General features: G+C 50.6%; 1 protein-coding gene across 2 annotated transcripts; it reads left to right on the forward strand.

Moving 5' to 3' along the window:
• Positions 1 to 5,127: 5,127 nt before the first annotated feature.
• RASL12 (RAS like family 12) lies at positions 5,128 to 19,086 on the forward strand. Of its 2 annotated transcripts, XM_045449435.1 has the most exons (5): positions 5,128 to 6,003; positions 7,891 to 7,947; positions 13,967 to 14,040; positions 14,983 to 15,173; positions 17,823 to 19,086. In XM_045449435.1, exons 1-5 carry the CDS (start codon positions 5,901 to 5,903, stop codon positions 18,196 to 18,198), a joined length of 801 nt encoding a protein of 266 aa, XP_045305391.1. In that variant the 5' UTR covers positions 5,128 to 5,900; the 3' UTR covers positions 18,199 to 19,086. The 2 variants fall into 2 exon arrangements, with proteins under 2 accessions (XP_045305391.1, XP_045305392.1); XM_045449436.1 differs by lacking the exons at positions 5,128 to 6,003; positions 7,891 to 7,947; positions 13,967 to 14,040 and adding an exon at positions 14,211 to 14,318.
• The last annotated feature ends 435 nt before the right edge of the window (positions 19,087 to 19,521 follow it).

The raw sequence follows: 19,521 nt of genomic DNA on the forward strand, positions 1-19,521 counted from the left end.
TTCAGCGGCCACCGACTCTGGGGCTCCCCCAGAGCGGAAAAAAACTTCCCGGGGGATATAAATATCTCCCTGGCTAAAGATAGTATGGCTCATGTGATGTGGTGGCCGCGGGCCGGAGGGCATCTGGGAGTCCTGCAGGGTCACTCACTTCCGTGTGGGAAATAGAAACAATAGTGACCACATATGGAGCACCTAATGCATGCGGGGCACTGTGAAAGCTGCTTACGAAGATACCCCCTTTTAACCTGTACTAAAGCGACTGTATGCTCCTGTGCAAGTACCCCAACTCGGCCTTGTTTCCTCACAGTGTGACCAATAAGAACATCTACCAATTGGGATAATATCTGTAAGATGTTTAAAATGAGGCTGAGAGAATTTACATGACTTGTTCAAGGTCATTCAGCTGGGAAGAAGCAAGGACAGGGTTAACATCTAGCTCACCCCATTGGGTTGGTGGGTAGCTAAGTTTCTTGGGCGCTGGAGGGAGAGACAGCAGAGATAAAGCAAATAGAGTGGACCGGACTGGGGTCGGGAGCAGGTTCTAATTTAGCCTGAACCTCTGCCCCTGGCTCTGGGCTGGTTCAGTCTCCTTTTCAGCCTTGATTTCATTCTCTGTAAAAAATGGGAGGGTAGCAGGTGAGCGTCCTTCAAACCTCTGAATGTGGAAGTACTCCTTGACTTGAGCTAGGAATGGGAAGCTGATGTCTGCTCCCCACTCGTCCCTCCGTTGCTGTGTAGCTCTGGACCTTGGGAAAAGGTAAGTGGGGCTGATGAGAGGATCATAAGTATATCGATGGGAAGGGGAAGGGTTCTTGAAATAATAATAGTTAACACTTAATTTGCATGGTATGTCAGGCACTTTGGTAAGACATTCGACTCCTGTCATTCCTGCAGTAATCCTATGAATAGATAGTCTCATTTTTCCTCATTTAATAGGTGTTATCCATGTATTGCTCACAGAAACACTATGAGTCTCTATTTCATGGATGAAGAGACTATGGCACCAAGAGTTTAGTCACATGCCCAAGGTCACATGGCGAGAGAGTGGCAGAGCTAGGACTGGCTTGCAAACAATCTGACCATAGAGAGTGTTCCCCTGACTACTGTGCTCTGCTGCCTTTCTGTGCTACAAATGCTGGGTATTCACCTCTTGACAGGAGATCACAATTGGAAGAAACTTCAGGCTCCTATGGTTTAACCCCTTCATTTACAGTGGAGGACCAAAAAGGGAATTGGCCTGGGTCCTGTAGCTCGGAGCAGACAGCCCCAAGCCTCCTGCTGCTCACCGCAGGGCATTTTCCCCACTGCAAGAAACTTCTTGGGTGACCAGCTAAGACTTTGGGTTCCAAAATGTCAGGTGGAAGAGAGCTTAGAGACTATTTTCTTCTGCCACCTTACTTTACAGGTGGGGAAACTGAGGCCCAGACCTGTGTAGGATGGTATCTGCCATTCAGGACATGTTCAACTCCAGGCTTTCTTTAGGAAGATGGAGTGGCTCACAGTGACAAAGCCAGAGTTGGGAGGGGGCAGGGGAACTTCACTCACCGCTAGGACACACACACATGCACAGATCCTCACGTATGAATCTGCAGGCCAATGCAAATGTGCCTCTTCTGCCAGGGAACTCCCACCCAGTTCACTCAATCAAAGCAGGGCAGGGATATGGGGACCACTTGTGTGAGCCTGGGAAGCCAAAGGCCTGGAGGAGGCAGCCAGAAATATCCAGGACACTCTGCCCCAGGGACCAGACAGGAAGAGTAGGAGGAGATAGAGGGGGTGGGCAGGAGTCCTCACAAATACTATCCCAGGCCCTCTGCCAGCCTCCCTCCTTCCCTGAAGCCAGACATTGGCTGAAAGCCTGACAGTTGCCCTCCTGGAGGAAAGTGGACTTGGCTGTGCCCAGTCCTGATTCTGTCCTTGCTGGTGGCCTCAGGGGTGAGGAGAAGGTATCCAACTGTTCCCATTTCACAGATGAGGAGAGGAAGGCCTATAGATGGCTTGGGCTTTTCCTTGTTATGAACGAAGATGTGGGACAGGGTTGAACCCTGTCCAATGACCCCAGGCCCCAGCCCAGTACTAGCCTTTTCTTAGAGGAGGGAAACAGCTGCCTCCTGCCAGGCCCAACCTAAGGGACAGGGGGACACAGTTCTCCCAAATGGCCTATTCCAGGCACCTGGTAACTGGCAGATAGAGACACTGGCTGGCCCTCTCCTGAGAGGAGTGGAAGGAGAGCAACTCTTCCTGGCTGAAGCTGGCTCCCAGTCCCAGTTTTTCACTAGTCCTGCTCTGGCTTCAGTGGATTGGGGCACTGTGTACACACCCAGCTCTGGCTTCAGCAGCCAGGCAGTGGGGAGGGGGTCACCCAAGGGGGGGTTCATGGCTCTAAGACTGGCCTGAGGATCAGCCATTTGGCTCTCCTCCCAAGGCCCCAGTGGGGTGTTGTCTGCAGCTGGTGAGAGTTTCCTCTACCAGACAGTGAGCATCCCTCTGGGACTCGGAGAGGACGAGGAACTATCCTGGCTGTAGGCAGCCCACAGAGTTCCCAGGCCCTGCCCGACCTCACACCAACCTCTCTCTCCACTTTGCACCCCCATACTGTGTGAGGTTCAGGGTGGGGGCAAGGAAAGGGGGAATCTGTCTGTGTCAGACTCTGAGCCTTTCTAGAGCACTCACCTAGCCTTGTTCATCTCTCTATCCACAATACCTGGCACCAGGTCTGTTAAGTGGACTCCTGGGCCCTAAACCAAGTGGGAGTCCCCAGTGTGAATGAAGAGACACAACCCCATTCCCCAAAGTGCCTGCAGTCTCATAAAGGAGACATAGCCACAAGATGCCCTGAGCCTGATGGTGGACCCCTGGCCTTGCCACCCATGGCAGTGTTTCTGCACACAGGGTAGCGAAGCACTTGCCTGGGCCTGAGGAAGAGCGGTGGACTAGGAGGCAGGATTCTTGCCAGGTTCTAATGCCAGTACCACCACTGACTTGCAAAAGCTACCCAATCTCTCTGGGCCTTAGTTCTTCATCTGTGAAATGGAGCTTGGATCTGACTTCTAAGGTTCTGTTTAGCTTTGACATCTGAATTTATCACTGAACAACCACAGAAGTGTTTGTCATATTGTGCTTCCAGGGAATACAGTGACGTCACAAAGGGGTCCCAAAAGCTTAGTTTTATGTGGAATGGCTCCTGGGAGGTGAGTGGCAAGGGTAGGACCTGGCATCTGGAAATCTTCACAGGCCCTACCTGTCTAGACCTGTACATGTCCTACTCATTCTCTCCAGAGACATCTATTGAACACATGCTCCAGGTCCCCACTGCTGGGCAGGTTCATTTTGAGCACTTGATGGCCCCTTATAGGAGCCTCAAAGATTGGGTGTAGGGGATAAGGAGGGTCGGGCTACTTTGCCCTGGCAGAATAATCTGTCTCTTGACTTTCAGTGTCCGAACTTCTGTTTGCTAAACAGTTGTGGCTTCTTGGTAGATGGGTGAGAAGTATGTGCTATTCATGTCAGGGGAGTGGAGAAAACTATCTTTTGCTTTTGTGGGCCATGGGCCAAGCTCTGGGTTGGGACACTTTCATGTTATCTCATCTAATCCTTAATATTATCCCTATTTTAAAGATGAGAAACTGAAGCCCGGGAGGGCAAAGTAGTTGATTCCATGGTCTGACAGTAAATGGCTCATTCCAAAGGCCTTTCCAGTCCAGAAGTGCAACTAGCACTTCTGGGTGGACAAGCAGCCTACAGATGAGGAGACTAAGGATGGGGAAAGGGGCTGGTTGCAGTTGTGAGGCTGGCACTTTTATTCCCAAGCCTCATAACAGAGGCAGACTTTGGGCACTTAGCAGTCACAGCTGAGGGCTGAGTAACCAGCTGGCAACTTGTTCAAATAGTCTCTAACCTAGATGAGAGTTAAGGGTCATCTCATCCCATCTTGCCAGTCATGATGGAGTCTCCTTACAACACCTCCTGGAAGTGGTCACCCCCTTGGTTGCCTTCAATATTGGGGGGCTCACTTCTTCTAAAGACAGCCCCTTCTAACTACAGCTCAGATGGTTAGCGTTCACACACCAACCTGGAACCTGCCTCCTTACAGTGCCCATCTACTGGTTGGTCTGCATTTTAAAGGAAAGTAACTTGCCCAGCATCACAGACAGGGACCTAACAGAGCCCAGGTTTACACCCAGTTGGATCTGCAGGGGTCCACAGCTTACCCTCCAGCAGTTCGCCAATGAGATTGGTTCTCTTCCCATAGACCCCTCCAGAACCAGTCTGTCCTCTCAAGACTGGGGCCAGCCCAGGGAAGTGGCTGGAACTTGGCTCCCACTTTTTCTCCACCTACAACTCAAAGGAAAACCCTTGGGCGTTAGCTCTGTGAGTGATTTTGGCCCGAGGGTGTAATCTAAACAAATTTTTCCCAACACCTTTCAGTCATAACACAGCTGGTTTACCATTATCTCCTACAAATACAATTAGGCTGAGTCAGTATTCATGTCCTATTCTGGGAAAGAATTTTCCTTCCTGGTTGAGAAGTTATTACCATCAGGCTCTGACCCCAGACTGCCTTCTGATCTGGCTTTCCATGATTTCTTTTTCACATGGGTGGGTAGATTAACTGGGGGAAAGAGAGGGAATTGGGGATGTGGGGTTGGAGGGAGAAGGGCTGCAGTGAGAGGTCTCAGACTCCTATGCCCTTTCCCACTCTAGCCTGGAGTATATTTCAAAAGAGAGGCTCCACCTGGTTCTAGAAAGTACTCAGACCTAGAACGGAGGGCTGATGCTGTCACTCTCAGGCTTGAATCACATAATGGGATTTTGGATTTATTTTCCCCTTTCTTTAGTATATAGATGGGGACACCAATGCTCCTAGAAGTGAGGTGACTTGCCCAAGGTCACCTAGTGAAAGAGCTGGCATTAGATTCCCTATGTAGGCCCTTTGCTCTGTCTCCATCATGATCAGATTTATCCTGGGTCCCAAAAGAAATGTCAGGTGACCCCTACCAGGCTCATCCATCAATCCTAGAATCATTATAGGCATGAGAGGGTGCCAGGTTTTAGGATAAGTAAAGTGCTCCGTTTACACACTAGGCCACAAACACATGCAACTCATTAACTCCCATCAGGAGTTAATGTAATCCATAGTAATCTAGGATGGGTTAGGTTTCTTGAAGCTGGATACATATTGACCATGAAATGTTAGTAAAGAAGTCTCTTCCCCTTCTCAGGAGTCAGGGTTCTGCCTGGAGTTTGCAGTGATGCCTGAGTGTCCCCACACCGAAAGGCAGGGTAATGTAGTTGGGGAAGTTGTGTGCCAAGGCTGAGCTGGCTGTGACTGTGACCTAGAGAAAGGGCAAGGCTGGGAATTGAACCGGGCAGGCTTCCCGGAGGAGGAGGCGGGGCCAGCTGCGTAGAACAAAGGAAGGAGTGGATTTTTTTGCAGGTGGAAAGAGATTGCACGGAGGTTCAGACTAGGCTGGAAACATCCTTCCCCTCACTCCGCCTACCCCTGCCTCTCTCTCTCCGGTCCTGGGCCTTGCCTGCAGGGTCCGGGGGAGCTCCAAGTGGCGACAGCGCTGTCTTCCAGGCGGAGCCTTGCTGTGGGCTCTACGGCCGGCCAGAGCTCCCTCCCAGCGGGGGGCTCCCGCAGCCCTTACAAGGAGTTTGGCGGCTCTCCGGGCGGCCCCGCCCGCCAGCCTCCACGGGCCCCTCCTCCCGCCCGGCTGGGCCGGGCCGCGGGAGCACAGCCCTCTCCGCTCTCGACGCCGGGCCCGGCGCGGACATCGACGGGCCCGAGCCCGCGAGTGTGAAAAGAGCCGGCGACTAGCTCCCTAGGGCCCCAACAGGCGGGCACGCGGCTCGGGGCTCTTCGGCAGAGGACTCGTGACCTTCTCAGCAGAGTCGCCATGTCCTCGGTGTTCGGGAAACCCCGCGTGGGCAGCGGGTCGCAGAGCGCGCCCCTCGAGGTCAACCTGGCCATCCTGGGACGCCGCGGGGCTGGCAAGTCCGGTGAGTTGGGTAGCGGGGCGGAAGATAAGGAGTTAGGGGAAGACCCGAGAGACGGGGAGCAGGTGTGGACGCTGTGGACTTGGTTGCAGGCAGGCTCTCCCACTGGCTTTGGGGCTTCCTGCGCCCAGGTGGGTTGAGTGAGACACCGCGATTTTCTTCTTTGCCTCAGTTTTTCTGTTGCTTGTTTCTCTACTATGTTCTCAGCTCCTCCATCTCTCATCTGTCTTCTGTTCCTTGCCTGTCTTTCCCTTTGTGTCTCGGACACCAGTTGTCTTTCCTCTCTGCCTGTATCTGTGTCTCACGGTCCTCTGCTGATCTCTCCCTTGCTGTTCACTGCTTTCCATCTCCTCTCCCTGGGGCGAGCAGTCGGCCCTGGTGACTAGCACTGCAAGGACATGTTAGGGGCTGATCTCTAGCTCAGGCCCCTAGGAGCTTAGTTACAGCCTTGCTATTCTTCAATTTAGTCTGGGGATGAAGGGAGGTGGTAGAGGTCACTGGCTATTGGGATTTTCCAGGGAGGGGCCACCCCAATTCATTGGATTCTGGAACAAAGTGTGCATTCTTATCAAACGTAATTTTCAAGTTAGACCCCTCTCTTGACTTTCTGGAAACCCCTTAGACTACCATCCCAGGTGTCTGGGCCTTGTTCTTGATGAACTTAGATTTTGGGTTGCCACTGAGATCATTTCTGCCAACACCGAACTCTGGCTTAACCACTCCTGGCAGCTCTCACCCAAGTGAAGCCCAGGTGGGTGGGTGTCCCCATAGGCAGAGACCCAGAAAAAGGTTTCGTTCCTCCGTCCTGCCACTTCACAGTCCCAGGCAGCTAAAGGTGGGAGGGCTGTTTTCCAGTTACAGCCATTAGTGACTGGCCAACAAGGGCTCAGTTAGCTATGAGTTTCTTTCCCCAGAGTGTTCTTTGAGACTCGCTGGGATCCCACTCTCCACTTTTGAAACCAGCCCCCTGACTCAGAGAGGGGACTCTGAATCATGTTTTCCTACAGAAAAGATTTGCCCTTTTCCCTTTGAAAATCAAATTGTAGTTCTGTCTTTGGTATAGTTTAGCCAGTGACTACATGAATGAAGGAATTTAAATTTTAAAGTATGTGTATTCCCTGGGTATTAGTTTGCAGAATGACACTGTAAGGAATCTTGGGAAAGAATTTTAAGGATTTTCTTTAAATTCTCACATTTCTTTTTAAGAGCCCGGCACAATAGTTGGCTGGCCCTGGGGCTTTATGTCACTAAATTCTGAACAAAATCAAAGTTCTATTAATGAAGTACACTTGGGGAGAACTTCATTTTAGGTTTTCCATTCTTTGGGACATCCGTGATGAGTGTGGAGGCCCTAGTTGGAGCCAAGACTTGAGATATAGAGGACCAAGGGCTAGAATGTGTTTACTTGAGACATGGGTGTTCATACTCACCCTGGGGATCACAGACTGATCAACTCAGCTCTTAGTCTTTGGTGTATAGCCAAAACTGGAATAAAAGCCCCATATTTCAGAATTTTCATGACTTGACCAGGGTGGGGGATGTCTAGGTAACTGGTTGAGTGGGTCCTGGACCTCTCAGTTTGAGTCTTTAAAAACACCTGTTAGGCTTGCCTCTCATGGTTTTTCTTGCCATTAAAAAAAAAAAAAAAAAAAAAAAAAAAGCCAGGATGCAACTAGGGAGACATGGTTCCCTATATTTCTGGTTTCTTCTGAGCTTCTTGAACCAACTCCCCAGCTCCTAGACCCATTCCCCCAAAGAGCTGAGCTTAGTGTCAGCCAGGAGTCACAGAGGCTAGATAAGTCCTCCCTAAAATGAGAGGGGCAACTTCTGGGAACCAGCAGCCAAAGACAGCAGGGGATGACTGAGCCAGCTTCTTTCTGTTTCCTGCAGCTCTGACCGTGAAGTTTCTGACCAGGAGGTTTATCAGTGAATATGACCCCAATTTGGGTAAGGAACCACTCCTCCCCATCCTCCTACTGTGTCCCACTTGGATCCCCCCTACCCCTGCCCCCATGCACCCACCTACACTGTGGTGGGCCCAGACCTGACCAGGATTGAACATCTGGGGGCAGAGGGGAGGAACCACCCAGGATGACTCAGCCCGTGGGACGAAATGTTTTACATGCTAGCAATACATCCTTCCACAGCCCACCCCAGACAATTGGGGGGTTGGCTTAATTAGGAAAACTGAGATAGGCTGATTTGTCCTAAATTATGAGGTATGTTGAGACTTAAAAAAAAAAAAAAAAAAACATAACAGAACGTCTGCAACCATTAAGTGTTGGTCTTCAAGATGGCCACTCTGTATACTTTTCCAGAAAAGCTGGACAAAGCATTTGAGAAACTATCTAGTGCTACTGGTTGCTGACCCATTTTTGAACCACACAAGAAAACTCATCTTGTTTTATAGCCATATCATGGTATATTGGAAAAAAGGATGCTCTGGTATCAGTCAGAGCTAAATTTGAACCCTAGCTCTGCCATTTACTGGCTGTACAGCCTTGAAGCAGTCACCTAATCTCTCTGATCTTCTGTTTCCTCATCTGAAAAGTGGGCATAAAGGTGCCTATCTCAGAAAATAACTGTGAGGATTAAAGAAATGACACATGTTAGCCTAGTATTTGACTCACAGTAGGCACAATGCATATTCGTTTTTCCTGCCCTTTTCCTTAACGTTTACATTTATAACATTTGTTTTTTGTAAACTGTTCACTGAAAAAAATGGTGTGTCTGGATACTCTTAGCCTTTTGAAAATGGGGGGTTGCAGTCTTGGATTCTTTTTCACTCATTCCACTGATAAGAATGAAATGAAGCATTTGTGGGACCCTGAGGGCTCTCCAGGGAATCCCAGGGCTATTGGGCACAGACTGGAAACCACAGTACAGCAGGGCGTGCAGCAGGGCCCTGAGGGAATGTGCTGTAACACCTGAAGGAAAGAGCCCCTTAGCCCCTTGGTGCCCTCAGTTCACACTGGAATATTGAATCCCAGTGTCGGAGCAGGAAGGGACCTCAGGGCTATTTAGTCTATTGGGTTCTAGAATTTTTTCCCTAAGTAGCAGAATCCCTTCTTCCAAGGTGATCTTAAATAGAACCCCAAGATGTCAAAGAGAAAGCAGAGGGGGTCCCCTGGTTAAGTCAAGAGTACAGGGCAGGTGACTCACTGATAGTCCCTAAGGGATTTGTTTTCTCAAAGCTTGGTTTGACTACCTGCGCTATGACACAGCCCCTCAGTGGAGCGGTGGAAGAATTAGGCCCAGGGAGCTGAGGCTTCTGGGCCAAGGTCACACAGCAGGTCTGAGGGGTCTTTTTCTTTTAATGTTTATTTATTTTGGGAGAGAGAGCAAGCAGGGGAGGAGCATAGAGAGGAGAGAGAGAATCCCAAGCAGGCTCCATGCTGTCAGCGCAAAGCTGGACACAGAGCTTGAACTCACAAACCGTGAGATCATGACCTGAGCTGAAATCAAGAGTTGGAAGCTTAGCCAACTGAGCCACCCAGGCGCCTCCTGAGGGGAGCCTTCTTGATTAGCAGAGGTCAATGCCCATGGGAGTGGGAAACAGGATGTAATTGTGTGCTGGTCAGGGGAGTGTTGAGAGAGGCCAGAACATGGAATCAGAAGCAGTGGGGGAATTGAAGACAGGGAGGAGGTGGGAAGGAAAGCCATACAAGCAGGGGGTATTTGGGAAGGGAAAATGAGGATTTCCAAGGGCGGTTCCTCAAAACACAGATCCTGCCTAGCTCAGATATTACATGGGGAATACTTAGGCTAAAAAACATTAGCTGTTTATCTGAAATTCAAGTTTAATTGGTCATCCTATATTTTATCTGGCATCCAGCCTCCAGTTTCTTCATCCCTGCCCCCAATTCATACCTTTCCTGCCGGGTCTCGCTAGAGCCTACTACAGTGGTGGTTTGGGCTTCCTGATTGAGTAATTTTGGAGTTCTGTCCTGATAGTGGAATGTGTGGTCACACTGTCTGGGGGCGGGAGGGGGGGGCAGGGCAGCCCTCCACAGTGGTCAGTCACCCCAGCCTTAGGTCTCTCTCCCTGGCCTGAGAGCCTGTCAGCTGGAGAGATGACCAGATGCTCCCCTTCAGCCATTCTGGGAGACCAGTCCCACTCCTCCTTGGGATTCCGCCCCAGCATCTAAACATTCCAGCCACTATCCCATGACTGCCTGCAGCAACAGTGGACTCTAGGACCAGAGCCTTTCTTTCTGTGGAGAAAGACCAAGGAGACCAAGGAGAGAGTTAGCCATCAGGACATGTAAAACAACTCTTGCTCCTTTTCAGAGGTCTTCCTTGAACCCAAAGTGGGCTTCTCAAGCATGGAAACCTGTGTTATTCATTTCCGTTTCTAGTATGGAGTGCAGTACTGGGCATGACATATATACTCTTAAACATGAGATTGAATTTTGGTTTTAGGTTTAGCCTTTAAAGAAGAGCTATGACTATTATCCCCATTTTACAGGTAAAGAAACTGAGGCAGAGAGGGCTCAGTGATTTCCCTATGGAGAACCTCAGGTACAAAGGAAGATGAGTATCACTCCAGTGCCTCTTCACTTACGATGGCCTTATGTTCTAGAGGGCCTGGAACCAGAGGTCTGCATGGCACTAGGCTCTGGTTTCCCCATCTGGAAGATGGGACCAAAAGCTCGTACTCTGTCTGCATAAGGGTTGTGGCTGGGAATGGTGCACCTGGGTGGCTCAGTCGGTTAAGCATCTGACTTGGCTCGGGTCATGATCTCATGGTTTGTGGGTTCGAGCTTCGCATTGGGTTCTGTGCTGACAGTGCAGAGCCTGAAGCCTGTTTCAGATTCTGTGTCTCCCTCTCTCTCTCGGCCCTCCCTCCCTTGCTCATGCCCTGTCTGTGTCTCTCTCTCTCTCAAAACTAAATAAACATTAAACAAAATTTTTTTTTAAAGCGTTGTGACTAGGATTGCTGGTAGGAGCTGAGAGAATCAGTGCCTGTGGAAAGGCTGTGCCTGTGCTGAGCACTCCAGGAAGGGCAGGGGTCCCCATGAGGGAGTCCTCTCAAGGAGGAGCTGGGGAGCACCTTGCCTGGTTTTCTCAGGGCAGAATGACAGCTTCTCACCTCTCTTGCCCTCATCCTGCTCCAGCAAAGATGCAGGCACCATTTCTGAAGCATCATCCTACATGCACTCTGACCAGAGCTCCCTTTGGCACCTTTATTATTATTATTTTTTAAATGTTTTTATTTATTTTTGAAGGAGAGAGAGACAGAGCACGAGCCAGGGAGGAGCAGAGAGAGAGGGAGACATAGAATTTGAAGCAGGCTCCGGGCTCTGAGCTGCCAGCACAGAGCCCGACGCGGGGCTCGAACTCACGAGCCGTGAGATCATGACCTGAGCTGAAGACGGACGCTCAACCGACTAAGCCACCCAGGCGCCCCTCCTTTGGCACCTTTAAAAAGACTATTACTGGGGCGCCTGGGTGGCTCAGTCGGTTAAGCCGCCGACTTCGGCTCAGGTCATGATCTCGCGGTCCATCAGTTCGAGCCCCGCGTCGGGCTCTGTGCTGACAGCTCAGAGCCCAGAGCCTGTTTCAGATTCTGTGTCTCCCTCTCTCTCTGACGCTCCCCCGTTCACACTCTGTCTCTCTCTGTCTCAAAAATAAACGTTAAAAAAATTAAAAAACAAAAATAAAAAAAATAAGACTATTACTGTAAACGAGGGGAAAATAGTTTGGGAAAAGAAGCTTCTCTCAGCATGAAAGTCCCCAGAATGTTATTTAGAACTAGGAATTATGAAACCCATGTGGTTAAGGACCCCAGAATGCTCTGGAGAGCAGAACTTGGTGATGGGAAGACAGGACAATACTGTGACTTGGAAAGGACCCCCTACCTCACCTGCCATGGGGGAGGAAGCCAGATAAGATGACATCTGAGGCTTCTCCAAGCTCACCCATACATGTTCCTCCTCCTCAGCTGGCCTGGGAGCTTCTGCTCTTCCCCTGTGCTCTGCCCAGAGTTGGACGATCAGCTGGTCCCCTGAGCAGAGGGTGATGGGTGGCTCCATGCCTAGATGGGGAGGCAGCCCAGTCTAGAAGGCCTGAGTTCACATTCCTTCTACTGATGGAGTGCTGTGTGGCAGTGGGCAAGGTCCCTCCTCCTCTGGGCTTCATCTCTCTCTAGTGGTGCTAACAGTAACTTTGAAAGGCTGTTATGCTGTGAGGAACCACAGGAAACCAACACTAGGCTAAGATTTTCCCCTACACTGGGCAGGACTCAGTGACTGTTTGGGGAGGGGGGGTGTGGCACAACTAAAAGGGGTGCATCAGACAACTTTGGCAGGAAAATAAAGAAAAATCTGAACAAGATGTAGGCATCTGGGGCAGCTCTTCTTGCACTAAATATAGTTAAACATTTGGGGCATATTTTCCATTAGATTTTTTTTTTGTCTTTGAATAAGAGTAGCTATTTATCCAAGTCCCCAAACAGGCTGGGGATGGGAGCTGTCTGTGATTCCTGCTGGCTGCTAGTGGACCTGGCATGTGTCCAGGCCTGGCTTGACTGCCAGTGGCCCTCAGAGAAAAGTGGTGGTGAATTCAGCCAGGGTTGGGGAGGTGGAGGAAAGCAGAGAGGGCCCCAGTTCTGCCCAGGGGTTCTTCTTGGGGTCACTTGGGGCACCCAGGGAAACATGATGGCCAAGTGGACTCATACACATGGGCCAGTGGCACAGGGGAAGGTTGGAGATAGAAAGAATGTCAATATGACAATGAGGTCCTCTTTGCATGCCAGGCCATCTGCTGCTTTCTCAGGTTTGAGGGTGTGAGATGCAAAAAAAAAAAAAAAAAAAAAAAAAAAAGAAAGAAAAAAAGTTAAAATTCATGAAATCCAAATAAAGTCAGTAGTTTAGTTCTAGTATGGTACCAATATCAATTTCCTGGTTTTGATCATTTTACTACGGTTATGTAAGGTGTTAACCTTGTGGGGAGCAGAGGGAAGGGCACACAGGAACTCTCTGTACTATTTTGCAATTTCCACACAAGTCTAAAATTATTTCAAAAGAAAAAGAAAAAAAAAATATCAGCTAGGAATGTGAACCTGCCCTGTCAGCTTTGGAGCACCACAGTCCCCTGTCCTTTACCAGACATGTATGATGGACCAGGCCCCATGCCTGGGGGCCCATCCAGTCCTCACACAGCCCTATGAAATGCAGGAACAAGCATTTAGCACAATGCCTGGCACAGAGTAAAATCTGAAAAATGTTTAGCCAATGTTATCATGTTATCCGCATTTTAAAGTGAGGAAACAGAACCTCAAAGAACTGCTTCAAAGACTTGGCCAAGTCACATAGCTAAAAGGTAGCTGAAGTTGGGTTTGATTCCACATTTCCAACCTAAAACGTTTGACTATGCTAGAGTCCTCTGCTTTTATTTTGATGAGGAATATTTGTAAAACCTTCTTGGGACTTCTGGACACATACACACACACACACACACACACACACACACACACACACACACACACACACGTTGTGTGCTTTTCTTTTCCCATCTCTTGTACCACTGAGTGCAGGAGGATTGTCCTTGGGGGCTTCCTGGGGGCCAGGTATTGTGGTCAGAGGGAAGAGAGTGCAGAAGTTTGGGGTTTGGAGGGGATAGGCTGGCAGTGTAGCTCCAGAGATCTCTGCTGCTAAACAAGACCATGGGCCACACACTTGATCCTGTAGGCTTGGTGGCCAGACCCAGAACACAATCCCAACTCCTATGGCATGTTCTGTGAGTGACCTCTTATGCTCTGACCCCTGACAGGTAGAGCAGCCTCTCCTCGGTGGGAGGTTCTGTGTTCTCCATTTGGGTGCCAGCCAAGGCCTCCCCAGTTGTCCCAGCTCAGCCAGCTCCGCAATAGATCCCCCAGGGTCTAGCACAGGGAGGTGGGGACTCAGACCCAATCACCCACTGAGCAGCCTGCACTGCCTCTGACCTGGCTGACCATCTGTTGCAGAGGACACCTACAGCTCCGAAGAGACCGTGGACCACCAGCCTGTCCACCTGAGGGTTATGGATACTGCAGACCCGGTAACAGTACCCCCATTACCCCTGGAGAGCTGAGAGTCCATGCAGCCTCCTGGGAAGTCCTGGTCCCAGAGTGGATGCCTCAGATGGGAATGTGTAAACTTTTTAAGCTCTAGTTTGCTGTGTGACCCTGAATGAGGTGCTGACCTCTCCATTCCGGAATCTCTTCGTTTGCCAAGTGAGAAGGGATGGGATGGGGCCTGGGGAGACCTGATGGTTGCTGGCATCACCTCAGAGATCCTCTCTTCTGGGACTTGATGCTCACATACACATGGAGACAGGTGCTTACAAGTGTTTACACAGAGACCCTCTTCGGCCCAGGTCCCCTCAGTACACACATTCTCCCTATGTTCTCACCATCCCCTCCCAGGACTGGATACCAGTTATTCTCAAAAGTCAAGGGACACCATCAACCTGACGCAAAACCAGCAGTGCCCAGGGATAGCCAGGTCTCTGTAGCAGCCATGCCAGAGTCTTGGCTCTGTGCCTCAGAGGCCAAGGTCTCCAAGTCTCTGACTGGGTGGTGGGAGTGAGGCTTACGAGACAATGTCTCCTTTCACACCAAGCCAAATCCACACTCAAGTGCCCCTTTAAAAAGGGCTCTGTTGGGGCGCCTGGGTGGCGCAGTCGGTTAAGCGTCCGACTTCAGCCAGGTCACGATCTCGCGGTCCGTGAGTTCGAGCCCCACGTCGGGCTCTGGGCTGATGGCTCAGGGCCTGGAGCCTGTTTCCGATTCTGTGTCTCCCTCTCTCTCTGCCCCTCCCCCGTTCATGCTCTGTCTCTCTCTGTCCCAAAAATAAATAAACGTTGAAAAAAAAAAAATTAAAAAAAAAAAAAAAAGGGCTCTGTTGGGAACAATATACAAAGACCCAGAGAGTGGGGAGGCGGGTAGGCAGCTCAGGTGAAGGCCTTTGCCCCCACCGAGGCTTCCCTCCTTCACCCCAGGATACCCCCAGGAACTGTGAGCGCTACCTGAACTGGGCCCACGCCTTCCTGGTGGTATACAGCATGGACAGCCGCCAGAGTTTCGAGGACAGCAGCAGCTACCTGGAGCTGCTTGCTTTGCACGCCAAGGAGACGCAGCGCAGCTCCCCTGCCCTCTTGCTGGGCAACAAGCTGGACATGGCCCAGTACAGGTGAGCACAGACAGTTTGTCCTCCTCTCTGGAGTTCACTTTCCTCATTTGTAAAGGCTGGGTGTCATCATTGGGGATTGTTTGGCTAAATTTGAATAATCCCCTCAAATTTAGGTTAAAGGTAAGTGGTCTTCCAGACAGGCAAGGGCAGGAAGGGAGGAGCTTCTGGCCCACACAGGGGTTGGACCCTGAAAGTTAGAAGAGATGCCACCCCTTCCATCCTCATGGGGCTTTGTGGTCTTTCTCGGCCTCACCCTTCTTGCCTGTCTCTAGGACATTCCATCCTCACTCTCCATAGCTTGTTGATTATTCAGTGCCCAATTCCAGGTCTGAGAAGAAAGACTGTGATTGGCTCCTGTAATCAGGTGTCTGCTCTGGTCCAACCAGCTCTAGCCTCACCCAAGCATGGCCCCAGGCTCACTCCCACAGTTGGCTGTGCTGAGGGCAGGTTCTCTTAGACTGAGTTGGATTTGAATCAGCGGTCACAGACTGGGCCAGAGGGCAGATTACCAGCAAATACAGCAGTGTTTTGCTTGGTGAGCACAGAGTTTTAAAAGACCTAGAATTGGAATGCTTTGAGGAGGGGCATGCTCTCTCCAGCTGACCACAGGCCTTACCACTCCCCATGGCTTATCTCCACCCTCCCTATACATTTGAGCTGTTTGCCTGGCCCCTGAAAGCATGATGCTTATACTTGATGAGTGACCCCACTGGCCTTCTTCAACACTGACATTTGTCCTATGTGGCCAGCCCACCTTTGAAGTATGGCACCTTCTACCCATTTTCCACCTGTCCCTCCCTGTGCATGGCTAGTACCCTGCTTCCCCAAGCCTCAAAGGCCCATTCTGGTATTAGCAGGGAGGGGACTTAGGTGCAGAACAAATCAGATGGGCAGCGGGACAGGGGTTGCAGTCTCATGAAGAGGGGCCACGGTAGGAGCCTTTACTGGCCATTCAGCCCTCAGACCAAGACAAATTTCATCTCAGGAAATGAAGGAAGTTGTGTGATCTTAAAACCAAAAGGTGATCTTTGAGGAATTCTAGAGCTCACAGTGCCTACCAGAGGGGTCAGAAGACTGGATTGTGGTAAATTGTCTTCAGTATGAGGAAAAAATTTAGACAACTGTTTTGATCCTGATCTTTGCCAAAGGGATTGTCTAAAAATGGTTTGGTAGCAAATAACAAAGATTATGGGACTCAAATGAAGCAGTTTCAATTCCCTAAGAAAAGTCATGACAGTTATCTTCATTTCCTTCTTTGATCAAGTCCTGAGGTTAGTGGGTCAGGATTTGATGAGCAGTAAAACTTCTAGCTGAGCATTGGTGTGTCTCCCATAATTGTCTTGCAGCTAGAAGGTAAAACATGGGTTAGAGCAGTGGTTCCTGAACCACTGATAAAATTGTCACCAGGCTGCAACAAAATAACAGGATAATATTACATACCTGTGTCACCCATTCACAAACATGTATACATGTACGGGGTGCTGCATATTCTAAAAATTCACGTTTCAAGCCTCCAGAGTGACAAATCTGTAGATTCAAGCCCATCATAAAAGCAAATAATACCAAGTATTCCTTCAAAAAGGTTTCTTAGGAAGCAGTGAGCTTCCAGACAGGACATCAGCCATGGGTGGGGAGTCTAGATGCTCTGCCCCTGGCCCTTTTTGTCCCAGTTACTCTCTGTCTGATACTCCCCTGGGCAACTGGCCCTCTCCCAATCCCCCTCCCCCTGCCAATTTAACTTTGGCTCAGAAACCTCTTCCCACCAATACCCACCTGTCTCATGGGCTCTGCCACTGTCCTTGGGAATGGCAGATAGGATGATCAGCAGTGCAGGGTGATCACCAAGATCCAGCCAATGGAACCTTGGCCTCAAGACCTCAGGTACCCCCCACCCCTTCCTTCTTCTGGACATCTGACCTACCCAAGAGCCAATCGTTTTCCTCTCACCTTTAGTCCCATGGCTTTCAGGTCCAAAACTTCCAGGACCTCCCCAGTTAAGTATTCGATCCCACCGTCACAAAAGAGGAGTATAGGACGAGGCTGACAATGGGTGCTGTTCCCTCTCTCCTTTTCTCCCTCCTTGCAATGAAATGCCACCCTTGCTCTCTCTTGCCACTCCCCTGGACAGGCAGGCAAAACTCCCCATGGGCCCTGAGAGCTCTGCTGACCACAGGCATCCTGAGTCACCTCACCCACCCTGCCTCTGTGGGTCACACCCTTCAGTCCAAACCACTGCCTTTCTCTAGAGTCAATCCCACAGACCCGGGCTGAGGGTGGCTCATTTCCTGACCAAGGACCCATGCTGGCATAGACACAGGGCTGGGAATGACCATCTTCCTCGGTACACAAACAGGGTCTAACCAGTAAGCTTCTCCCTTGCCTACAGCTTTGTTTCTAAATTCTGGCTTTGGTGAGGTCAGCCATCATTCATTGAGCACTGACTCTGTGCCAGGTACTACACTAGGCACACAATACAAGTGGTTTTTCTTAATTCTTTTAACAACCCTGAGAGGTAGAGGTCACTATCCTGTTGTACAGATGAGATGACTCCAGCTCACCAAGCTGGTGAGTGGGGAGCCGAGTGCAGGCCCAGGCCTGCCCCACTTGGATGCGTGCTCCTGACCCTGCCTCGCCCTGCTTCCCCACCAGGCAGGTCACCAAGGCAGAGGGTGCAGCCTTGGCTGGCAAGTTTGGGTGCCTGTTTTTCGAGGTCTCTGCCTGCCTAGACTTTGAGCATGTGCAACATGTCTTCCACGAGGCCGTGCGGGAGGCACGGCGGGAACTGGAGAAGAATTCCCTGCCCCGGCCCCTCTTCATCTCCGAGGAGAGGGCCCTGCCACACCAGGCTCCGCTTACAGCCCGGCATGGGCTGGCCAGCTGTACCTTCAACACACTTTCCACCGTCAGTCTGAAGGAGATACCTGCCGTGGCCCAGGCCAAGCTGGTCACTGTGAAGGCATCCCGGGCCCAGAGCAAGCGCAAGGCACCTACCCTGACCCTGTTGAAGGGCTTCAAGATCTTCTGAGGGCACCCCTAAGGATCCCAGACTTAGGGGCTGTGCAGGGCTGCAGGATAGGGGCTGACTTCTCACCACTGGCTTTCCCTCTGATGGAACAATAGCCCTCGCCCTCTGGCGGACAGTTGATCCCTCTTCCAGCACCAAGTAATTTCCCTGACACCCCGTTTACTGTGTGAACTGGAGGGACAGGCAGAATGCTGCTCTTAGTCCCTCCAGGCCTTGGTTTCCATGGTAACCACTGCCGTTCCCCCACCCTGAAGGGAAGTAGCCACAAGACAACACGGAGACCTGGGTCTGGCTGAAGTGGAAGGAAATTGCAGTGTCCATCATGGTGCTATCACCATGCAACAGCCTGCTCCAGCAACAGCCAGGCCAAATGTGGCCCCTAGTGGACAGCTCTGGATGGATGGTCAGCACCAGTAGGCCCTGTGTACAAGGAGGCCGGAGAACATTCTACAGGAGCAGACTTGAAGTCCTGGCACCACCTAGTGGACGGAAAGGGCAGAGCGGCTACAGGTTTTGGGTGGCCTGAGCCTGGCCCTCCTGTTGTCTTCTGATTTCACAGAAGCCCCAAGCACCAAACCCCACAGTTTATCCAAGTAAAATCTAGTTTAAATAATCCTATGGGACAGCCTGTGAGAAGCAAAATTCCCAGGAAGGGCTGTTTCTGGTACTTTGCCTCTGAATGAGGATAGAAGGTTGGGGGCTCTAGGTTGCCTAGGGTAGTGAGCATCCAGTGTTTTAGTCACCAGGAAGCAGACCCGCCTTGTTTTCCCATCTTAAATTAAGGATTCTCTCCACGGACCCTCAGGACCAGCTTCCTGAAGCTTAATGATCGAAGCTTCAGAAAAAAGTCATTCTCTCTAGTGACCATCACACAGGATCCAGAGAGCCTGTAACTGGCAGTATCAGACATCCGGTGGGCACCGTTAGCCTGTCCCAGGCTCGTAGGCAGAAACACAGTAGAGCAGTTTGTAGTCTGGTCCAGCAAGACCCAGTACCTTTGGCAATGGGTCTGAATGTTCAAAGTCCACTTTTGAAAGATAGAACCTAAAGCATTTTTGGCCACCATAGTTTATACCATAACACTGTGGCTCAGATGTGGGATCAGGACAGCACTCTTGGGATTCCATTGTTAGCACAGGGAGCTCTATAGTTTTCTAACTCTGTTTACCTCAGGGCCCCTAGCCCAAAGGAAATCTCTTGTAGACCCTCAGCAGATAAGCAGGTAAAAGAAATGGTTTTGGTAGGAGGAAGGGGTGGCAAGGGGATTCTGAGCCCAGAATCCTGCTCTTGGCAATTCCAGGAGCTTGGATTAAGAATAACGGC

Source organism: Leopardus geoffroyi, chromosome B3 (genome assembly GCF_018350155.1).
Source record: "Leopardus geoffroyi isolate Oge1 chromosome B3, O.geoffroyi_Oge1_pat1.0, whole genome shotgun sequence".
NCBI lineage: Eukaryota > Metazoa > Chordata > Mammalia > Carnivora > Felidae > Leopardus > Leopardus geoffroyi.